This window comes from Durotheca rogersii, assembly GCF_024521655.1.
Source record: "Durotheca rogersii strain YMJ 92031201 chromosome Unknown GGS23scaffold_67, whole genome shotgun sequence".
In the NCBI taxonomy this organism is placed as follows: Eukaryota; Fungi; Ascomycota; class Sordariomycetes; order Xylariales; family Xylariaceae; genus Durotheca; species Durotheca rogersii.
The window spans coordinates 88,229-108,791 of NW_026251298.1; the positions used below are offsets into that span (position 1 = coordinate 88,229).

Here is a 20,563-nt window from a genome sequence, read left to right on the forward strand (position 1 = left end):
TCAACTATCTTCTGCTTCATCTCTAGGAAGCTGTATACCCATCATCCCTAGCAAGTTACTAGTAGGTCCTGCCATTCCACCTTGGCTTCTGAAACTTTCTAGGATGTTCTTGGCGAGGTTGTAGTCAACATCGACTTCCTCGCTATCATCCTCATCTCCAACGCGGTGTTCTGGGATGCTCTTTTCTTTTCCCCTCAGATCACCTTCACCTGTTGCTCTTGTCGCTTCCATCCTCTCGGGTGTCTGGTCGAGTCTCAATGCGCCATATTTCTTCAACTCTATTTCCATCTGGGCGGTCAACTGCCGGATACCTTCATCCTCGTCATTTGTCTTCGCAGCACCTGGGCTTGTCGTACATTCTCGCGGCTCGGCTGTCTGCCAACCACCCGTGGCTTGGTCATCTGGGAGACCCATTGTCTCCCTCATCATCCTCGAAAACATATCTTCATCAAAGTCAATGTCGTCCCCCTCCTCGTCCCCCTCACTATCCTCTCGGCTCGATTTATCGTCAACTTCGCCCGTATTCTCCATCTCGGCGCCTCCAATACCCGCCCTCTCATCTTCCAAAAACGCTTCGAAACGGGATACAATCTTTCGTAGATTGGCGTGCGCCGACGAGTCGCCAAATCCACTTTTTGATCCTCCCCGAGGACTGTGACTTCCTCGTAGTTCGCTCCCGAAGTCTTCGAAGTCGATGTCTAACCAAGATTCGTCGTCCTCCCTATCGGCGTCTTCCCAGAACGTTAACTCCTCATTAGTTGGGAGTACCTGTACACCATCTTCTTCCAGGTCCTCAAGGAGCAAAGTGAACTCGCGCGCGAGACGATTCCCACTCTTTCTGGCATTGGCTGCAAGCAACTCGAAGCCACTAGTGACCTTCATACCTAGTTCCAGACGAGCTAGTCTTCTGTGGTCGTCTTCCGGACCGTAGGCATGCTTCTCGGCAGCCTCAAAAAAGGCTCTCCACCCTGGAGCTTGGGGCAAAGGCTGCGATTTGAGTTGCGCAAAGAGCACTTTGGTGAACTTGACTCCTACTGTCACTAGATCCTTGGGTGGGAAGTGGGCCTTCCCAGATGAGATGGAGAGCGACTTCATCCCAGTAGGGTCGCGCAGGTAGAATGCCTCGACAGCGGGAGCAATAGTGGACGGCTTTTCATGGAGAATGTATGCCAATTTCCTAGGTAGTGTCGCTTGCGAGTGATGTGCTGACCAGGCGATTTGGCCAGGATATTTTTCTAGCCTGTAGAAAGACTCGGCCTCCACGAGGCTTGGTTGAACGAGACCGCGAGGATTGGACTGAATGTAGGCGACAGCTTCTTGAAGCGACAGCGGCCGCTTCACTCCGGAACTGGCAGCTAGTGGGTGTACGTAGAGGCTCCCATCGTGTATCCATACTCGATTAGCGTCCATCTCTGGGCTCAGCCAACTCGGCAAGACTCTAGCTGCCTCAATGAGTAAAAATTCCCCGTCGCTATCAAATACTCTTACCCAGAGGGTTGGAAAGGACTTAGTGAGCTCGCGAAGTAGGTAGACGATAAGCCACTCATCCTCAACCGAGTCGCCGTAGTCAGTAATCCCACGTAGATAAACTAGGCCCTGGTCCCTCTCGAGGTGCAATTGGAAGGAATCTCGTTGCCATATATACCCTTTAGCAATATTATGAGATAGTTGCATAGCTGCGTGACGGACATTTTCCAGGGCCGAGAGGAGAGTATGAGACCCAACTGTGTTGTCGAGGATGAATAATAAGTATTCAGCGCAGTTTTCAGGAACGCTCCTGGGAAACTCGCTAGGAACATTGTCTTCAGCTTCAGCCCGGTGCTCGAAATCCATTACTTGAGGCATGCAACAACTCAAACGGTAGCCAGGAACATGAAGTTGCCACGAGTATAGAGCACAGAAAATAACCACGAAGAATAAATTTGCTAGCACGCCATAAATTTACAGGTAGAGATTTAACGCTAAGCCGAGGAAAGGGCTAATATCAATTAATTATAAATTAAGTATTAAACTACTACAAGTAATTACTATATATTAATAACTATACATTAAATAGAAAAACATATAGAGAATTGTATTTAAAAAATATATATTACTTAAATTTAATTATTATATAAGTATAAGTTAAAATTATATAAATAAATCATAATACGCTGTGCCTATTATAGGGCCCTAGCTAGTGCTGAGGCATAGTACGTAATTAGCCCCTTAGTACCCATAAAGAATAAGGCTAGTTATTATAAGTACGGCTTATAAAGTATACTTTCTCTCCTTTTCTCCTCGTTTAGCTTTAATTTATTAATATACGGCTTTTACTTAGCAAATGACTCGTAAAACCGTAATAAAAAGTTAAATTAACCTTCTTTTAAATCGGTTTACAGAATTAGTATCGAAGCGAGCAGAATTAGTAGTAAGAACGGCGAAGTAACCTTTAGAGAAGCGGTATTAAGTTAATAATCAGAAAAGCAGTATTAGCTTTTAAATATATGCGCCGGTAATACCTACGAAAGAGAACCGATAAAAGAGGTAACGGTTTAATATCTTAATAAACGGAATTAGTAGTAGGAAAGGCGATATTAATACTTAAGAGATAACTAGTCAAGTTAATAATTAAAAAGACAGTATTAGGTTTTAGATATACGCGCTGCTAATAATTACGAACGAGAATCGATAAAAGATAATCGAAGAAACGACCGATAACCCGAGAAAAGGTAGTTTAAATAGTAATTTCGAAATAAAAAACGACGAAATCGACATAAAGCGTTAAAGTATAGCGCTTAATAAAGTTAAATCATGCTCGAAGCGTAAGGAAAGAGCGCTCGAGGCGTAATATAAGAAAGAAACGATATTAAAATAGCGACGAAATAATAAATTTAATTAGGATAATAATACTTCGATAAGGGCACTAAAGGCGCTAGTAATAAATAGGAAGGCGCGCCTTAATACGTCCTTAAGCGGAGCTTAAAGAATTCTGTTAACGTACGAAAGAATAAACCTCTAGCCTTTAAACGATAGAAAAAGCCCCTAAGCCTTTTAATAATAAATAGAAGGACGTATTGTAGTGGTACGGTGGATCTAGGCTACGTAGCCTTTTCGATATCTATTTATATAGGTTGCGTACTCATATTTTCATTAGTTAGATTTAGACCTATAGGCATTACGACCTTATAGTTATTTATTCGTTTCTTGCTATGCCTTTTCTAGCTATCCTCGTTACCTTGCCATTCTAGTCTCCTTCTTTCCTAGCTACCGTTTTTAGCTAGCTGATTAATCAATTATAGCTATTTATAGCTGTAATCTTAGTTAATCGGTACTAGGCTAGTTATTAGTAGTTGGGTAGTTTTCGTGCCTCCGTTAGCATACTTATGCTACTTCTATTTAATAGCGACTACCTAGTAGCTCGAACCTTACCTTATTTTAGGAGCCACCTTTTGCGACCGTTTTTATAATTAATAGGTTTAGGATACGTCGATTAGAAGATTCCTTGATTTTTAATTAATTAGGAGCTATTTTCGTAACTCCAAAGCCGTTTTCGTAGCTTTCGAATTAAGCCTTTTCAGGTTAGGCTTAACGAGAGGGTAAATAACTATAGCGACCACTAATAACCACGCCCTCTTATTAGCTTTTAATTAGTTTACTTAAAAGCTCGTTCGCCGACTAATAGATCTATCTTATTCTCGTTTCTTAATTGTTTCTTTTAAAGGAGCTATGCCCGTTTTTACCTGGTTTCGCCTTCGTTTTTAATAGTATCTAAATAGTAGTTTTTCCCTTAGTTAATTTAACTAAGTTACCGCTACCCCCTCTTTTTTTATAATAATAACCTTGTACGCGTTTAAAGGTATCCGTTCTTTACCGATTAGTTTATTTTAATTATAAGAGGCTTACCGATAGCTCCGATCGCCCTTGTTTTATTCTTACTAATTAGTTACGGTACCTAGGGAAGTTTCTCTTTAACTGATAGGTACTACGATGCTTTTAATTACTATAATAAGATACCGATAGACCTTATACCTACGAACCTGATCGGGGAACCTACCGATTAATACAAAGACCTATAAACGATACCGCGATACGAAATAAATAAGATATTAAATAAAATAGCCTAAGAGATTAAGAAATAGTTATAGAATAATTAAGTTAATGCCCGGAGATCCCTTTTATCGCTTTTACCGATATATGGTTAGTAGGAAGAGCTAGAGCTCCTAGAACTACGTATAGGGGAAGGATCGAGGGTTAAGGGAAGCCCGGTAGATACTGTAGTGGTGCGGTGGATCTAGGCCACGTAGCCTTTTCGATATATATTTATATAAGTCGCGCATTCATATTTTCATTAGCTAGACTTAGACCTATAGATATTACAGCCTATAGCCATTTATTCGTTTCCTGCCATACCTTTCTAGTTATCCTCCTCGTTGCCCTTTTTAGTTCCCTTTCCTAGCTACCGTTTTTAGCTGGCCGATTAACCGATTATAGCTGTTTATAGCTATGATCTTAGTTAATCGGCACTGGGCTAGTTATTAGCAGTTAGGCAGTCCTTGTTTCGTACCTCCGTTAGCGTACCTACGCTACTCCTATTTAATAGCGACTACCTAGTAGCTCGAACCTTACCTTATCTTAGGAGTAACCTTTTACGACCGTTTTTATAGTTATTAGGTTCAGGATTCGTCGATCAGGAGATCCCTAGAGTTTCGTTTAATTAGGAGCTATTTTCGTAGCTCCAGAGCCGTTTTCGTGGCTTTCGGATTAAGCCCTTTCAGGCTATAGCCTAAATTTTCAGATAGCTAGATCAATAGGGAAGGCAGATAACCATAGCGACCATTAATAACCTACGCCCTCCCATTAGCTTTTAATTAACTTACCTAAAAGCTCGTTCGCCGATTAATAGATCTATCTTATCCTCGTTTCTTAATAATTTCTTTTAAAGGAGCTATGCCCGTTTTTATTTGGTTTTGCCTCCATCGTTTTTTACTAGTACCTAGATAGTAGTTTTCTCGCCCTTAGTTAATTTAACCAAGTTACCGCTACTACCCCTTTTTATAACACGCGCTTAAAGGCATCCGTTCGTTATTAATTAGTTTATTTTAACCGCAAGAGGCTTGCTATCTTAATTACCCTTGTTTTATCCCTACTAGTTAGTTACGGTACCTAGGGAGGTTTCTCCCTAACCGATAGGTACTACGATGCCCTTAATTACCACGAGAAGATACCGATATACCTTATACCTACGCTATAAGCCTAATCGGGGACGTACCGATTAGGATCAAAAGACCCATACAGACGATACCGCGATACGAAATAGATAAGATATTAAATAAGACAGCCTAGAAACAGCCATAGGAATAGTAACGCCTAGAGACCCCTCTTATCGCCCTTACCGATATATGGCTAGTAGGAAGAGCCAGAGCCCCTAGAACCACGTATAAGGGAGGGATCGAGGGTTAAGGAAAGCCCGGTAGATACTGCCGGACGAATAACGGTCATACGAGAACAGCCAGATACGAGTTAAAAACGGAAACAGTCGGGCATGAATAGGATATATCAGTCAGTTTACAGGATCAGGATCAGTTAAAAAGGATCGGCAAAAAACAGCCATAGACGAGAAGGACGGAGATCACGTTACATCGTATGGGATTATTTCTTTATTTCTCACGGGAGCTACGCTTATTTTACCTGCCCGTTGTAGTTCCTATTTCCTAACTATTGATCCCTATTATTTCTTAATGGCCCTAATGGAGCTGGCTCGCTCTCAGTTAATCAGGGTTAATTAGGAACAGGTTGATCAGGTTAGTTACAGTTACAGCTCCGCTAGCCCAGTTATTCTTATTATTAGATCTTTCCTATTTCCTATTAATCGTTAATTAAACTGGCTCAGCTCCCAGTTAGTAGCGATTAAACAGGTTCGGGATTAATTAGGTTCAGGTTTAGGATCAGGCACGGTTGCAGTCACCTACCCTACCACCTACTTATTGCAGTTGTAATTATCTCCCGTTGTTTCAGGATTAACCAGAGACCTACCTGACTTATCCTATTGGCCTTTGATTAAACTAGCTAGCTTTTAGTTAATCAGGGTTAATCGGGATTAGGTTAATTAGGTTATTTAGGTTCAATAGGAACGAGAGCTACCGTACCTGTTGCTATTAGGAGTTTAATTACTCCTTACGGATTAATTGAACTAGGGAGGCTATAGTAGTGCGGTGGATCTAGGCCACGTAGCCTTTTCGATGTATATTTATATGGGTCGCGCACTTATATTTTCATCAGCCAGACTTAGACCTGTAGATATTACAGCCTACAGCCATTCACTCGTTTCCTGCCATGCCTTTCTAGCCATCCTCCTCGTTACCCTTTCTAGTTCCCTTTCCCAGCTGCCGTTTTCAGCTGGCCGATCAACCGATTACAGCTGTTTACAGCTGTGATCTTAGTTGATCGGCACTGGGCCAGTTGTTGGCAGTTGGGCAGTCCTTGTTTCGTGCCTCCGTCAGCGTGCCCACGCTGCTCCTGTTCAATACTACCGGACGAATAATAATTAGAAACGAATCGAGAATAGTCGGGTATAAATAGGATATATGTTACGTAGCTAGCGAGAGCTACGTATGGCTTAATAGGTTACGCATAAAGGGAGTAGTAGAATACGGGTAAGAAGGTATGTATTAACTAACTAGAAGAGAAGGAAAGCTACTAGAGAGTATAGAGTAATCTACGAGTATATATAGAAGTACTTAACTAACTTAGGTAAGCTAGATAGTTCTTACTAAGGGCGTATACTTACGTAACATATCCCTTAGTTAAGCTTACGATAGTGAGGTTAATTATAATCCTTTATTTGCGATAATAGCCTAGGGAGGTTACTCCTTAATCTCGCTATACTTTATTAAAGTTAATCGATTACTAGGTACCTTATTTTGAGCTCCTTTAAGTCCCCTTATCCGTATATACTTCGGTTATTACTAATGGTATTTTCTTTCAAGTTATATACTTTTCGTATCTTCTATTTAATATTCTATAGTTTATTATAAATAAAAATAATTACTCACGTAATTACTCGCTTTCGATTAAGCGGTAGTTAGCTATATATATAATATAGTAATAGTTGCTCTAGTATTAATACTAGGATTTAATTTCCTTTATTACCGTCGCGCGTTACCCTTATTAATCGATTCTATCGTTTTTCCTACGAAAGCAGTTAAGCGTAAATATATTTAGGATTCCTTGCTCTCGAATAAACCTTATTTCTTTTTGTTTCCTTCTTTCCTAGGTTATTTATTATAGGTATATACTCCTAACTATAATTAAGTAAGTCTATTAATTACGCGATTGTAAGCTAATATAATTAATAAAGCTTTATTAATTACTATCGTAAGATAAGTTTACTTTATTTATAGTTTACGTAAAGCGTAACTCGCGTATTATACGAGTCGCAATATACTTTAATTAAACAACTATAAGAAGGAGCTTAACTTATCGCGGTAAGGATTATTATCTATAATTAATATATAATTCTTAATATTAAAGTAACCTAAGATAATAAAGCGACCGTTAATTATTTCAAGTTAATAGGTAAGAGATTATTTAAAATACTTCGTTTATTATTTATTCGTTATTTACCGGTGGTAATATAATACCATAATTAATGATTTCTTAGAATATTTAATACTTTAAAGTTACGTTAGATCGTATTAACGCTTTAAGGCTTCTTAGCTTCGTTAGAGTAAAGGGTCCTCGGCCTTTTCGTTACGAGCTCCTAGTTACCTATCCTTCGGGAAATCTATACTAAGGAGGAGCAGAGCGTACGCGATGCTAGAGACCCGGATAGGTTCACTCGAAAGTATACTTTATCGAAGACTATAGTTTATACGATAATCCAAGATAGATAAAACTAGTACCGCTATATTAATCGAGAGATAAGGAATCTAATATAGTTATTATATCTTAGCTATGCCCCTCAGTCGTAGAAATATAATAGTCGCTAACCCGAAGGCATAAGAGGTAAGGGGAGAAAAGGAATAAAACGTAAAAGTTATTTATTCGGCTATAGCGGTACGACGAAGTAACTCGAGCGTTTATAACTAAAATAAATATATTAATCAGAGAACGACGAATCTAATAATAAAAACGAATCTTTAATTAAGGTAAAAATGATAAAGATAATAATCTAATTAAGTAATAAACTCTATAATAAGTATAGCATAACCCGTACTTACGGAAGCTATAGTTACTTCATATAGGTATAAGGCTTATCGTAACGTATTACGTAATATATTAAAAGGATATATTTTATCGTATTACTATAGCTTTCTTAGTTTAATTATACCGTAAGGAATAATTAAACTAAAAAGGATAGTACGGTATATTCTAATTAATATTTCTTCTTAAAAATTACCGCGAAACTTTATTTTACCGGTTATTATTTAATTACTAAAGGTAAGTCTTTAACTTATCGTTTAATATAATAAGGGAGCCTTTTTATTATTTTACGATTAACTTAGCCTAGTTTATCTTTACCGATCTAACCCGATCGGCGTATTTTTTCTTTACCTCGGCTACCTTCTTCTTAGTTTCGGCCTACCCCTCTTAGTTAAGGGGATAGCAAGGAAGCGGACGCGTCCCGAGGGTTAATTAGGAATTTCTCCTTTACTTATACGGTATAAAGGTTTCCCCGGATTAGAAAGCTTTAATCCTTATTAAGCTAGGGAAAGGAAAGGAACGCGTCGTAACCTTAACGAGGTTATCGTAGCGGAGGTTTATATCCGTTAATACGAAGAAGTAAGAGGGATTAGATATTAAGGCTATAAAGAAACGGCGGACTTCGGCTTACGCGATAAACCGGATAGAGGATTTACGGCTAAGGAATTCGCCGATCGGCGTACTTTAAGCGGATATTATAGCGTTAATAAGGTCGATTCGCTTTTAATAATTTACGGTTTACCGGAGACGCTTAACGATATTAACCCCTCCCTTTAAGACCCGAACGTTATAAAATTACTCTACTACTTCGGCGTATTCCCTTATAATATTAAAAGGGTTAAGCTACTTATTTTCTTAAGCTTAACGGGCGACCTCGATCGGTCGTTTAAAGATAAGATACGGTAGAATACCGCTTTAAAAACCGTAACTATAGCTATTTTATTAATTTATTAACGCGACGTAATAAGTAAATTAAAGGGTTATACTAAGCTCGAGATTACCGTTTTCTTATACTTATCGTAATTAATTAAACGCGTATACCGCCCGGTCGAAGGCGTCGTTTTTAATTATATTAAAGCTAAATAATTTCCAAGGCTTAGGAAGGTATAATATTACGGCGAAATAGGCTTCGGAGAACCTTTCGGGGTCGGTAATAATTCGTTTAGGGTTTATTAGATCCGTATAGATCGTAAAAACTAAAGTAAAGGTAGGGTTATCGAAGAGGTATTAGCGGATTAAGAAATTAAACGATCCTACCGATCGGTAGCTTATCGTTTAATACGAGTTTACTTCGAAGGCCGCCTTTCTACCTTCGAGGTCGTAGCTTATTATAGTATAGAAGGCGCGAATATCTTCGTTAGTAAGGTAATCGTAACGGGCGAGGTATACGAGAAAATTAGCTAAGGTTACTTTCGTTTATTCTTATTATTATTAGTTTATAATTCGGAACCGATTAACGGATAGCCGGAAGGCCTAGGCTATATTAGATCTTAGCTCGATCAAGCCCTTCCTTAAATCGTAATTATCTAGAATATTAAGCTAGTATTTCTTTATATTACTTTAGTTATTTTTATTACTATGAATTTCCCGTAGGAGTTCTATTAAGTCGGCTAAATCGGCGCGACGTACGTTTTTATAAACGGAGGGGAGGAAGAAGGAAGGGGGGATACTAGCGGAGCGAGGGAAAAACATCGTAAAAATTAAAAAGAAATTTAAAAAAAGAAAGGAAAAAAAGAATAAGTTAAAGGTAAAATTAAAAATTTAAATTAATAATAAGAAAGGTAGGCTAGAGATTAGTAAGAATATAATAATAATAAGGGGGGGAGTTTTCGGAATGGGATGCCTAAAGAGGAAAAAGAGAGGGAGGGAGGGAAACGTATTAACGATATAGTTAGATATATCTTTACGGCTAACGTATTAAGAAAGCGCGTTCCCCCGTATACGTATAAAGCTATAATAAAAGATACACTAGCTTATAGCTTTTTATTATATGCTCTTAATAAAGTAATAAATACGTACGTTTATAGACTCGTAATTAAACGTAAGCTATGATAAGTATTATCGAGACTTTTCTAAGTACGGTACTTACGACCTAGGTAACGTATTCGATTCTCTCGTTCTCTTCCGACCTCCCTTTTTATTTCTCGCTATTCTACGGTTCTGATTTATTTCCTTTCTTTCTCTTATTAAGTCCTTTATTTTCGTTTTCGTTCCTATCTCTCTTTTTTATATATATATATATATAATAAATCCTATCCTTTAAAAGGAACTCTTAAAACTAAACCGGACGTCCGCCTTCAAGTTATTTAAGTAGCTTAAGGCTACGGGAATTACCGACGAAGAGATCGCCGGGGCCTCCGCGAAAGCCGAGAAAGCTAAGAATAATAAAAGAAGGCCGTAACGTATTAACGGGCTAAGTCGATATTACCGCCGGTAAATCTAATAGATAAATAGCCTAACGAATCCTTTCGCCGCTTACCCTTTACCGAGGAGTTCCGGGACGTTAATCGGCTAATCCCTAAGCCTTAATAAGTACCGTATACCCCGTACTCTCGCCCCTTAGACTAAAGCTTAAAAGTAATTATCGGCCGGTAGTTCCGAGGCATCGAAGGGATTCGGATAATAAACTAATAGCGCTAGGTATATGGCTCTTAATATTAATAAGATCTATTAATCGAAGGCTAGATTAACTAATAGTAAAATAATTCGTAACGTTCGGTTTTATTTTCTAGGTAGGCCGGCGGCCGGCCGGTATATCGTATAGGAGATCTTAAGTAAGGATTTTTAGGAGGTTACCTACCTTTAAAGCTATGTTATATCCCTCGTTCGTTACGTTTAATCCTTTCGCCGTCGGACGTTATTTATAGAAATTAATAATAAAAAGCCGGTTAACGAATATTTCCGTCGACTAGCGACGGATTTTCGTTACGTCGTTAGTTTATTCGTTTAATAATATAGGATACCTAACGAGATATCCTACTAGTACTACGAGCGTTAGTTCGCCTTTTCCGATACCGCTAAATACGTAGGTATATAACCGTTCTTTTCCTATTAATCCCTAGCTCCCGATCGTATCTTTAGGTACTCCTACGATATCTATTTCTTTTTTATTAACGGGATACGTTATAAATTTCGGGACGAGCGGTTCGCCTACCTACGAGCGAGGATAGATTATAACCTTCTTTTAATAAAGGATCTAAGTTAGGCCGTATACCCGCTTATAATACGGGTAACGGGGGACGAGTTACTAGCTATAATAAACTCGAAGATCGCTACGTTCCGGGGGTCGGGAAATAAGTAAGTTTCTAATTTTCTTAGTAACTAATAAGTAAGGAATAAGGTAAGGAAACTAAGAGGAAAAGAGAGGTATTAATCGGCGGATATATATTACTTCTAGTTTATTTTTAGACGCGTATTTCTTTTCTTTTCTTTTCTTTTCTTTTTCTTTTACTTTTATTAATATAAATTACTCTACTTACTTAGCCTTTAAATACTTGTCACGTAGGCATAGACTCCTAGTAGGAACCACCTAGCTTACTTAAGCTAGTCGAGTACTACTATATGTACCTAAAGATTACTCTATACTCTTTAGTAGCTTTCCTTCTTTTCTAGTTAGTTAATATATACCTTCTTACCTATATTTCATTACTTTCTTTACGAATAACCTATTAACCTAAGCTTAGCTCTCGCTAGTTACGTAATAGTTATAAGCCCGGGGTATTTCTAAGGAGCTATTATTACTTAGGTTATTCTAGCGTAAGTAAGTAATATATATTTATTTATTTCTTAGATCTTACGATTATACTCCCTTCTTATTTCTATACCGGTACTCTGCTCTCGCATTTAATATTAAATAATCGCTTACTTATTTCGCTATAACGATTAATACGTCCGAATTCTCCTTAGATAAGATTCTTATTAACGTTTACTTACGAGCTTACGATAAGTAGCTACGTTAGTTCCTTACGCTTAAGTCGATAGTTATTTAATTCGGTATCCAGAAGAATGTTAATCTAAATGGAGCTAAGTTTAACGTTACTCGAGTCGTAGTAGGTATTCTTAAGGAATATATTACTTAAGAGAACGAATTCCTTAAAGAAAACTATAAGAAAGCCGTTTACGAGTAGGCGTCGATCCTAACCGAAGACCGAGGAAATTAACTACTAAGGCTTAAGGTACGAATTCGAGAGTAATAAACGGTAGCGTATAATAAGCTCGTCTTTTAATAAATAACGATCGAGGCTTAGGTTATAGCTACTAATAAGTAATATAAGGTCCTCTATAGCTAGATTCTCGCTTTTATTTCTATAGGCTTTCTTAAGGTAGTTAATATAGAAATATAGTTCTTAGATCTCGACCCGATTATTTAAAACCTCGTAAAGATCCTCCGTAAGTAGATTATTCCTACCGAAGCCGCTATTAAAACGCTCGTTAAGTAAGAATACCGTAAGGTATTTTAAAGAGTAAAGGTAAGTATCTATAATCCCGAATAATTCTACGCTATATAGTAATATGCCTTTCTTCGCGTTCGCGCTTATTATATTAACGAGATTAAGGGCGTTATAAGAGTAAAGGATTTCCTCGAAGTAATTAAGGCTAAGATCGTAATCGACTAGGCTATACGGGTATTAATCGCTCTTACGGAAGCTAATAAACTTAGCGAGTAACTAAAGACCCTTAAGTAATTAGGCATCGTATTTAGCGCTTTCGCTACCGAGAATAAGTAGAAAAGTAAATTAGGTTATAGAATTTTCGTAATAGTTTATTAAGGACCGACTTTAGGAGCGAAATTAAGTAATAATAACGGCTAAGGAAAAATAACGAGCTACGAATATCCTTATAAGTTTAGAAGTAAACCGTATATATGGATAATTCGTTCTTATGGAATCCTTTAAAAGTCCGTAATTAATTACACTATACGTAACCTAAAGCCGATTCCGGCTAATATTATACGAAAAATCAAGGCTAGATACGACTTACCTAAGTACGCTAAGCTCCGAAACTAAATTAACCGCTAGGGGTAGAACGTTCCCGTAAATAATATACCTAATAATCGCTCCGGGAACGGGGGAGGAAATAACGCTACTACCTAGCTAGTTAATATTAGCGTAATAATAATCGACTTACGTATTATATACCTATCTACTTAAATTAAGATCTATTTTATAATAAACTTAATCCGATACTTATTATCGGAAAGTACCGTCTTTAAAAATTATAGAGTAATTTACCTTATTAATAATTGTAATCTTCTAATAAAGGGATCGTTCGTTCCCGCTAAAGATAGATAAACGGTCGAAGCTAGTACTACGAGCTTTTCTATTACTAGTACGGGTCGTAAGATTATCGAGAAATATATCTTAGATTAATTTAATAAGCCTGCCTTTAATCTAAAGCTTAAGGACGTCGTACTTATTAAAGATTTCTACGTTAATATTATCTCTAAGGCGAAACTTCGTAGTATAAGTATTTAGTTTTACGGTTTAGATTATACTTTAAGGAATGAAACCCTCGAGAAGAATATTATAGTAAGGAAGCTAAAGCGACGCTTTAACCTAGTCTTTTTCGAATTTAAGTAATTCTCTTCTTATTCGTAAGTCCTACTTATAATATTATTTATAATACCATCGAGTATTTTACGTAGCGTAGCGTCGATCGTAGTAGTACTTTATTTCCCGGAGAGAAACGTCCGGTAAAAAAGATCGAGAGATACTACTAAACCGAGAAAAGATTCCGAGGTATTCTAGTACTAGCGAGTAAGGCATTTTAATCCTAAAACGCTTAAAGCCTTCGTTAAAAACGCCCGGAACGTTAAGATTAACGGTATACTTATAATTAAATACGAGTATTATAATTAAGCGATAGGTAAGAGAGTAATCTCGCGCCGTTTATTAATATATCGCTCGCTACGTTCGTTTTAGAAGATATATTAAGATCTATTTAATTACCCGGAAGGTTACGACGGATCTAAATAACTTATCGTTATTAGAGATAAATTTAACGGAATATTATAGGTTAAGACCCTAGAAAGTAAGTTAGGTTTATTAGTAATAAGAATTCTTCGATTCTTTAAAAGATAGGTTCGGAAGTAATTCCGATTCTTAATCTATAAGATACGCTACGATAACGAGCGCTTAGTAATAAGTATTAAAGGTATATCCGGATATAAGATCTAGGTAGTAAAAAAGGTATTAATCTCGAACTTCCGCCGGTTAATACTAAGGAGCTAACCGGTAGGGGTAAGAGAGCTAGATAGATTATTATCGTTAAGTCGATTAAGATAAGGATTAGAATAGAGCTACTAAAGAAACTATAACCGGAAACCGTTAAAGCCGTAGTATATCTAATTAATATTAGCCCTAGCTAAGCTTATAATCTTTATATATCTTACGAGCTCTTAAATACATAGTTTAAGTAGTACTTTAGATAGTATATTTTAAAGGTAATAAGGAAACTAACGAGCGACCTACGACTGGACTAGAACGGTATTTTTATATACGGGTATCGTGCGTATTGTAGTAGTGCGGTGGATCTAGGCCACGTAGCCTTTTCGATGTGTATTTATATGGGTCGCGCACTCATATTTTCATTAGTTAGACTTAGACCTATAGACATCAGGACCTACAGCTATTTACTCGTTTCTTGCCATGCCTTTCTAGCCATCCTCCTTTACCCGTTTCCAGCCTCTTCTTTCCCAGCTGCCGTTTTCAGCTGGCCGATCAACCGATTACAGCTGTTTACAGCTGTGATCTTGGTTGATCGGCACTGGGCCAGTTGTTGGCAGTTGGGTAGCCCTTTTCGTGCCTCCGTCAGCGTGCCCACGCTGCTCCTGTTTAGTATCCCTTAATAGAAAAGCGTACTTAAGATCTTAATAAGAAAGGGTTTAAGGTAAACCTACGAGCTTATATTAGGTATTTAATAGGATATTATACTAGTAATTTATACCGAATTTAGGTTCCTAGGCTAGGTAGAGTAATCCTAACTAAGGATATAGTCTTTAACGAAAAGACGTTTTATAGTTAGATAAATAAATTAAAAGCTTAGTAATTCGAATAGAAAGAAATTAATCGAATAAATCTCTCGATACGTATAAGTAATAACGTTATTTAATTAATTATCAAAGTATTAAACCTATAGGATTCGCTCGTATTATTTAATCGAGAGTTAAGTAGCGAGTTAACTTCCCTCGGGGGTAGCGAGCTTACCTCGGGTAACGAGGATTTAGATACGACTTAGTCCGCCGGTCCTAGCTCGGGAAAGGGATAACCTCTAGAAGAAAAACTAGAAATAAATTCCGATAATTTAAAATACGAAATAACTAGGTCTAAAAACGAATAACCGTAAAAGGTAATAGAATTATTCGAATTATTCGAGTAAGAAATATAAAAGTAATTCGAAGCGGAAACTTAGGAGAAATTAAATAAAGAAGCGGATATATCTTACGGGCTTTCGAGTTTAAGACTTACTTTAATCGTACCCGCGGAAGCTACGAGAAATAAGAATACTTTAATAAGGAGTATAAAGTAACTAGAGTTAGGTACGGTTATTAGTAAAAGTACCGAAAGTTCGGAGCGGCGAGTATACTTCGCCGACGGAATAGATATTCGGGAATAGCCTCTAAAGTAATTAACTAAAGAAACTTATACTTCCTTTAAAGAAGAGAAGTAATATAACCTATCCCCGTAAATCTCTTAGCGTAAGTAGCGTAAGAAAAAGGTCTATCCTCTTATTATCCGTTATAATAAAAGAAAGAAAGGAGAAAGCCCGGAAAGGAATAAAGTAATAAGTAGCTTAAGTATTAAAGTCTACGTAATATCGGATAACCTAACGATTAAGAGTAACCTCCTAAGAAATCGCTAGTTCGATTTCGTAATAACCTTTTAGCTTAATTAATTAAAAGGGTAGTAAGTAAAGAGCTACGATAAATATATTACGCTATATTTAATTTTCGTAGTAGCTGTTAATTAAACGAAGGCCGAGCGATTAAGCGTATCGCTTAATAAGATAGGAATTTACCGCGACGATTTACTTAAACCGCTAAATATATAAAAGGACCTAAATAAGTATTTATTAGGAAAGCGATTTAAAGAAAACGCTAGATCTAAAATTAAAGCCTTTCTACGTATTAAAGTATGGCGTATAATTAATCGCGAACGGGTAAGAATAAAGCTAATTCTATTAATATAGGTCTTCGATTATAAATTCGATAAAGATAATTTCCTTATTATTTATAAGTCGCGTTTAGTAACGTAAGAAGACTTATAGCTTAAAGAGTTATTTAAGAGTTGATACGTAGATTAGGAGAGCTACGTAGGTACTGAGGTTGCTTCTTAGGAGTAACGGAAGGTGGGAAGGAGAAGGTAAATTAACTAACTATCTAAGAAGGAAAGAGATTAATAAAGGAGATGCGAGCTACCTATATATAAACGATAAGGAGCTACGAGCTATATTATATAAGCGAGCTAGCAGCTATATTAGGTAAGCGAGTAACTCGAGAAGAAATAGGGAGCTATATATAAGTAGCTTTTTATATAATATACCCCCTAGCTAGGCTCGCGATAGCGAGCTTAACTAAATAATAATAGTAGCTTAGCCGAAAGGCTCGCGATAGTTAGCTTAGCTATCCTTTTAATTAAAGTCCTAGGTTAGTTCGAGCCTTATTCGTTTTACTAGCTTTCCGGGATAATATATTCGTCGCTTTGGTTACTTACGCCTTTATTTAATACTCCTAATAGCTTAAAGTATCCTCTTAATTAGCTATTATATTAGTTCTTCCTAATATCCTAATAAAAGAGATATATCGTAGCTCTTAATTAAATATATTTACCGTATTCGTTATACGTTCGCGAGGGCTCTTATTACTTCGCTTTATATTATTATTATCGTACGCGAACCCTCTCGTAGCTTTATTAGGTTAATACCCGGTAACGCTTCTTCCTATACTTAAGTTCTTATACTATAAGAGAAAAATCTCCTATTCTTTCGTAGTAGCTCTTTCCCTTTTCTCTTTTCTTCTATAGAGGTATATCTAGAGCTAATCCGATACGCTCCTTTTTAATTCCTTATCGCTTTTAGTTACGTATATAACCTATATATTACTTTATTCGTACGTACTTTATTTAAATAAGTTATTTCTTAATTACGGTACCTCCTTACTATCGCTCGCTATCGTAACGAACTTATAATAATATATTAGCGTAAGTTATATATTAATATAATAAGCGCGAGGAATAAGATAAACTTACGCTTTAGTAATATTAATACGGATATAAGTAATTAAAAGCTAATAATTCGATAGAATGTCCGACCGTTCTAGCTCTTACGAGATCCTTATTAGTATCAATAGCGCGGCTAAGATATTAAGCGATGGAATAAATTAATTCCGTAACTACGCCTAAATATTCGTCGAGGAGCGAGCTTAAGACTCCGCTATATCCGATTAAGGTCCGGCCGAATACGTAAAGTTAATTACTTAATCTACCGTAATAAAGGAAACTATTACTATTTTAAATATTTCCGTAGCCGCTAAGATTACTTTAGTTATTACTTCTAGCGCCGCCGAGGAACGACGTAATATATTCTTCGACGTTACTATCGATCGCTTAAATAGCTTTACTCGCGATATCGCGATTAATATATGTCACATAGAGAGCTACTTATACATGGCTCCCTACTCCTTCTCGAGTTACTCGCTTACCTAACATAGCTCCTAACTCGCTTATATAACATAGCTCGTAGCTTCTTATCGTCTATATATAGGTAGCTCGTATCTCCTTTATTAATCTCCTTCCTTCTTAGATAGTTAGTTAATTTACCTTCTTCTTTCTACCTTCCGTTACTTTTAAGAAGTAACCTTAGTACCTACGTAGCTCTCCTAATTTACGTATTAGTTATAAGCCCGGTAGCCCTTCTAAGGAGCTAAGTTAACTAAGGTCTTATTATATAAGCTTCCGAGTAATTTTATTATTTATCTCTATCTCTTTAATCTTTCGATTAATCGTTTTCTTTTAAATATCTCTTTCGTCTTCCTTTCGAATAATATATCTATTATAATAACGGGTATTAACGGAAACTTCTTTATTAAGAAGCTACCTATTAATATTAACCTACGTAACTTCGACGAATATTTACGATGGTTTATTACTTTTTAAAACTACGCCGAGTAATTCGATATTTAAAAGGATATTAATCCTAATGTAAACGATTATAAGTTAAGCTCGGCGATACTCCTATCGCTCGAAGAATTTATTACTTAGGAAAAGGAGCGAGCGAGAAAGTAATACCTCTAAGCTCTTTACGAATAGGTCGAGAAAGATCCTAAGACTCGTAGGAAAGAGCCGAAAGCTTTAACCGAAAACCCGCGTTATTTTTTTATCGAAAAATATAAGTAATTACTCGAGTAAAGTCGCTCTTAGGAGTCTTAAGTTACTATCGCCGGTAAAAGCTACCGAGCTTTTTATTATTAGATTATATCCTCGGTCTTTATTAATTATCTCGAGTTCGTCGGTATATAACTTAAAGCTTAAGAACTTAAGCCGAACGTTTAGAATACCGTAAGACTATTCCGCGACTACCTCGCTCTTACCTTTACTACTACGTAAACGCTCGTTCGTTAAGAATACCGCGAGGTCCTATAAAAAATAAAGGCGGGTACTTTTTACGGAGAGTAATTCTTTACTACTTAAAATAACGCTTACTACCGAGCTCTCGCTTACGATATTAACGAGATCCGAGGCGTACTCGGAGCGAAGGACTTCCTCGAAGTTATTAAAGCTAAAATCGCTTTAAATTAAGTTACTCGCGTAACTATTAAATTAATTACGGCGGACCGGTTTAAACGATAGCTACTTTCCTTTATAGAGCTAGGTAAAGTATTCGGAGCTTTTATTTCCGAAAATAAGAAGATAAGTAAATTAGGCCTTTATATCTTAATTACGTATTAAAAATTTACTTTAAGATATAAAGCTAAACGGACTAACGTTAATAGCTTTAATAGCTTTAGTAGCTCGACCGATAACGTTAGAGCTAATAAATATCTATATAATAAATAATTCCGTTAGGCTCCGGAGATATATACTAACCTTTAATTCGTTATTACCGGTAAAACGCTACGATAAATTTCGCATATACCTAACGACGTAAAACTAGCTACTAAATAACGGTATAACTTAAGCGACTTTACCTTATTCCGAGCCGTTATTAAGAGCGACGGATAAAAGGTTACCGCTCTTAGTTAAGGTAGCTCCTCCGAAATTAACCTACCTCGGAATAAGCGTAATAAGAATAGTAAGTAATCCGGTAATATTAACGTAACGGTAATAAACCTACGTATTATTTATATAACCTTTAGCGTAAGGGTATTTTTTACTATGAATTTAATACGATACCTCTTCTCCGAAAGTATTATTTTCGATAATTACGGAACTATTTACCTTATTAATAATCGGAATTTATTAATCGAAGGCTCCTTCGCTTCCGCTAAAAACGGGTAGACTATCGAAGCTAATATTACGAGCTTTCCTATTACCGGTATTAGTATACGCGTTATTAAGAACTACCTTTAGGATAAATCGGGTAAGCTTACGATCGACCTTACGCTTAAAGACGTTATTCTCGTTAAAGATTTCTATATTAATATTATTTCCGAAGTAAAGCTTCTTATTATTAATATCTAGTACTATAGTCTTAATTATTTCCTTCGCCGGGGGTCGATTAAGAACGGGTTTATTATAAGAAAGCTCGAACGTCGTTATAACCTAATGTTCTTTAAATTTAAATAATTTTCCGTTTATTCGTAAGTTCTTCTTATAATACCGATACGTACGCTTATAATAATACTATATAGCGTAGTATCGCTCGTTATTATTCCGACGACTAAGAAAAGAAAGACCCGATAAAGAAAATCGAAAGATTAAATAAAACCGAAAGAAGGTTCCGAATAACTTTAGTACCTTAAAGCTAGGTACCTAAGTCCGGAGGCGCTTAAAGTACTCGTAAAGCATGCCTAAAATATCGAAATTAACGGTATGCCTACGCTTAAGTACGAGTATTATAAGCTTACGATAAGTAAGAGAGTAATCTTACGCCGATTATTATTATATCGCTCGCTACGCCTTTTTTAGCGCATATATTAAGATTTATTTAACTTTCCGGAAGAATACGACGGCTTTAAATAAATATTCGTTATTAAAGATAAATATAGCGGAATACTTTAGGTAGAAATCCTTAAGAGTAAATAAGGTTACTTAGTTACGAAGACTATTCGATTCTTTAAAAGATAAGTACGACGATAGTTCCGCTTCTCGATTTATAAGCTCCGATACGATAACGAGCGAATAATAATCGGGATTAAAGGCCTAACCGGATATAAAATCTAGGC

General features: G+C 36.7%; 1 protein-coding gene across 1 annotated transcript; it reads right to left on the reverse strand.

Moving 5' to 3' along the window:
• GGS23DRAFT_608333 (SGT1-domain-containing protein) lies at positions 1–1,833 on the reverse strand (the record flags this gene model as incomplete). The annotated part of the gene is made up of 1 exon (XM_051520190.1): positions 1–1,833. One exon carries the CDS (start codon positions 1,831–1,833, stop codon positions 1–3), a length of 1,833 nt encoding a protein of 610 aa, XP_051367044.1.
• Between the last annotated feature and the right edge of the window lie 18,730 nt (positions 1,834–20,563).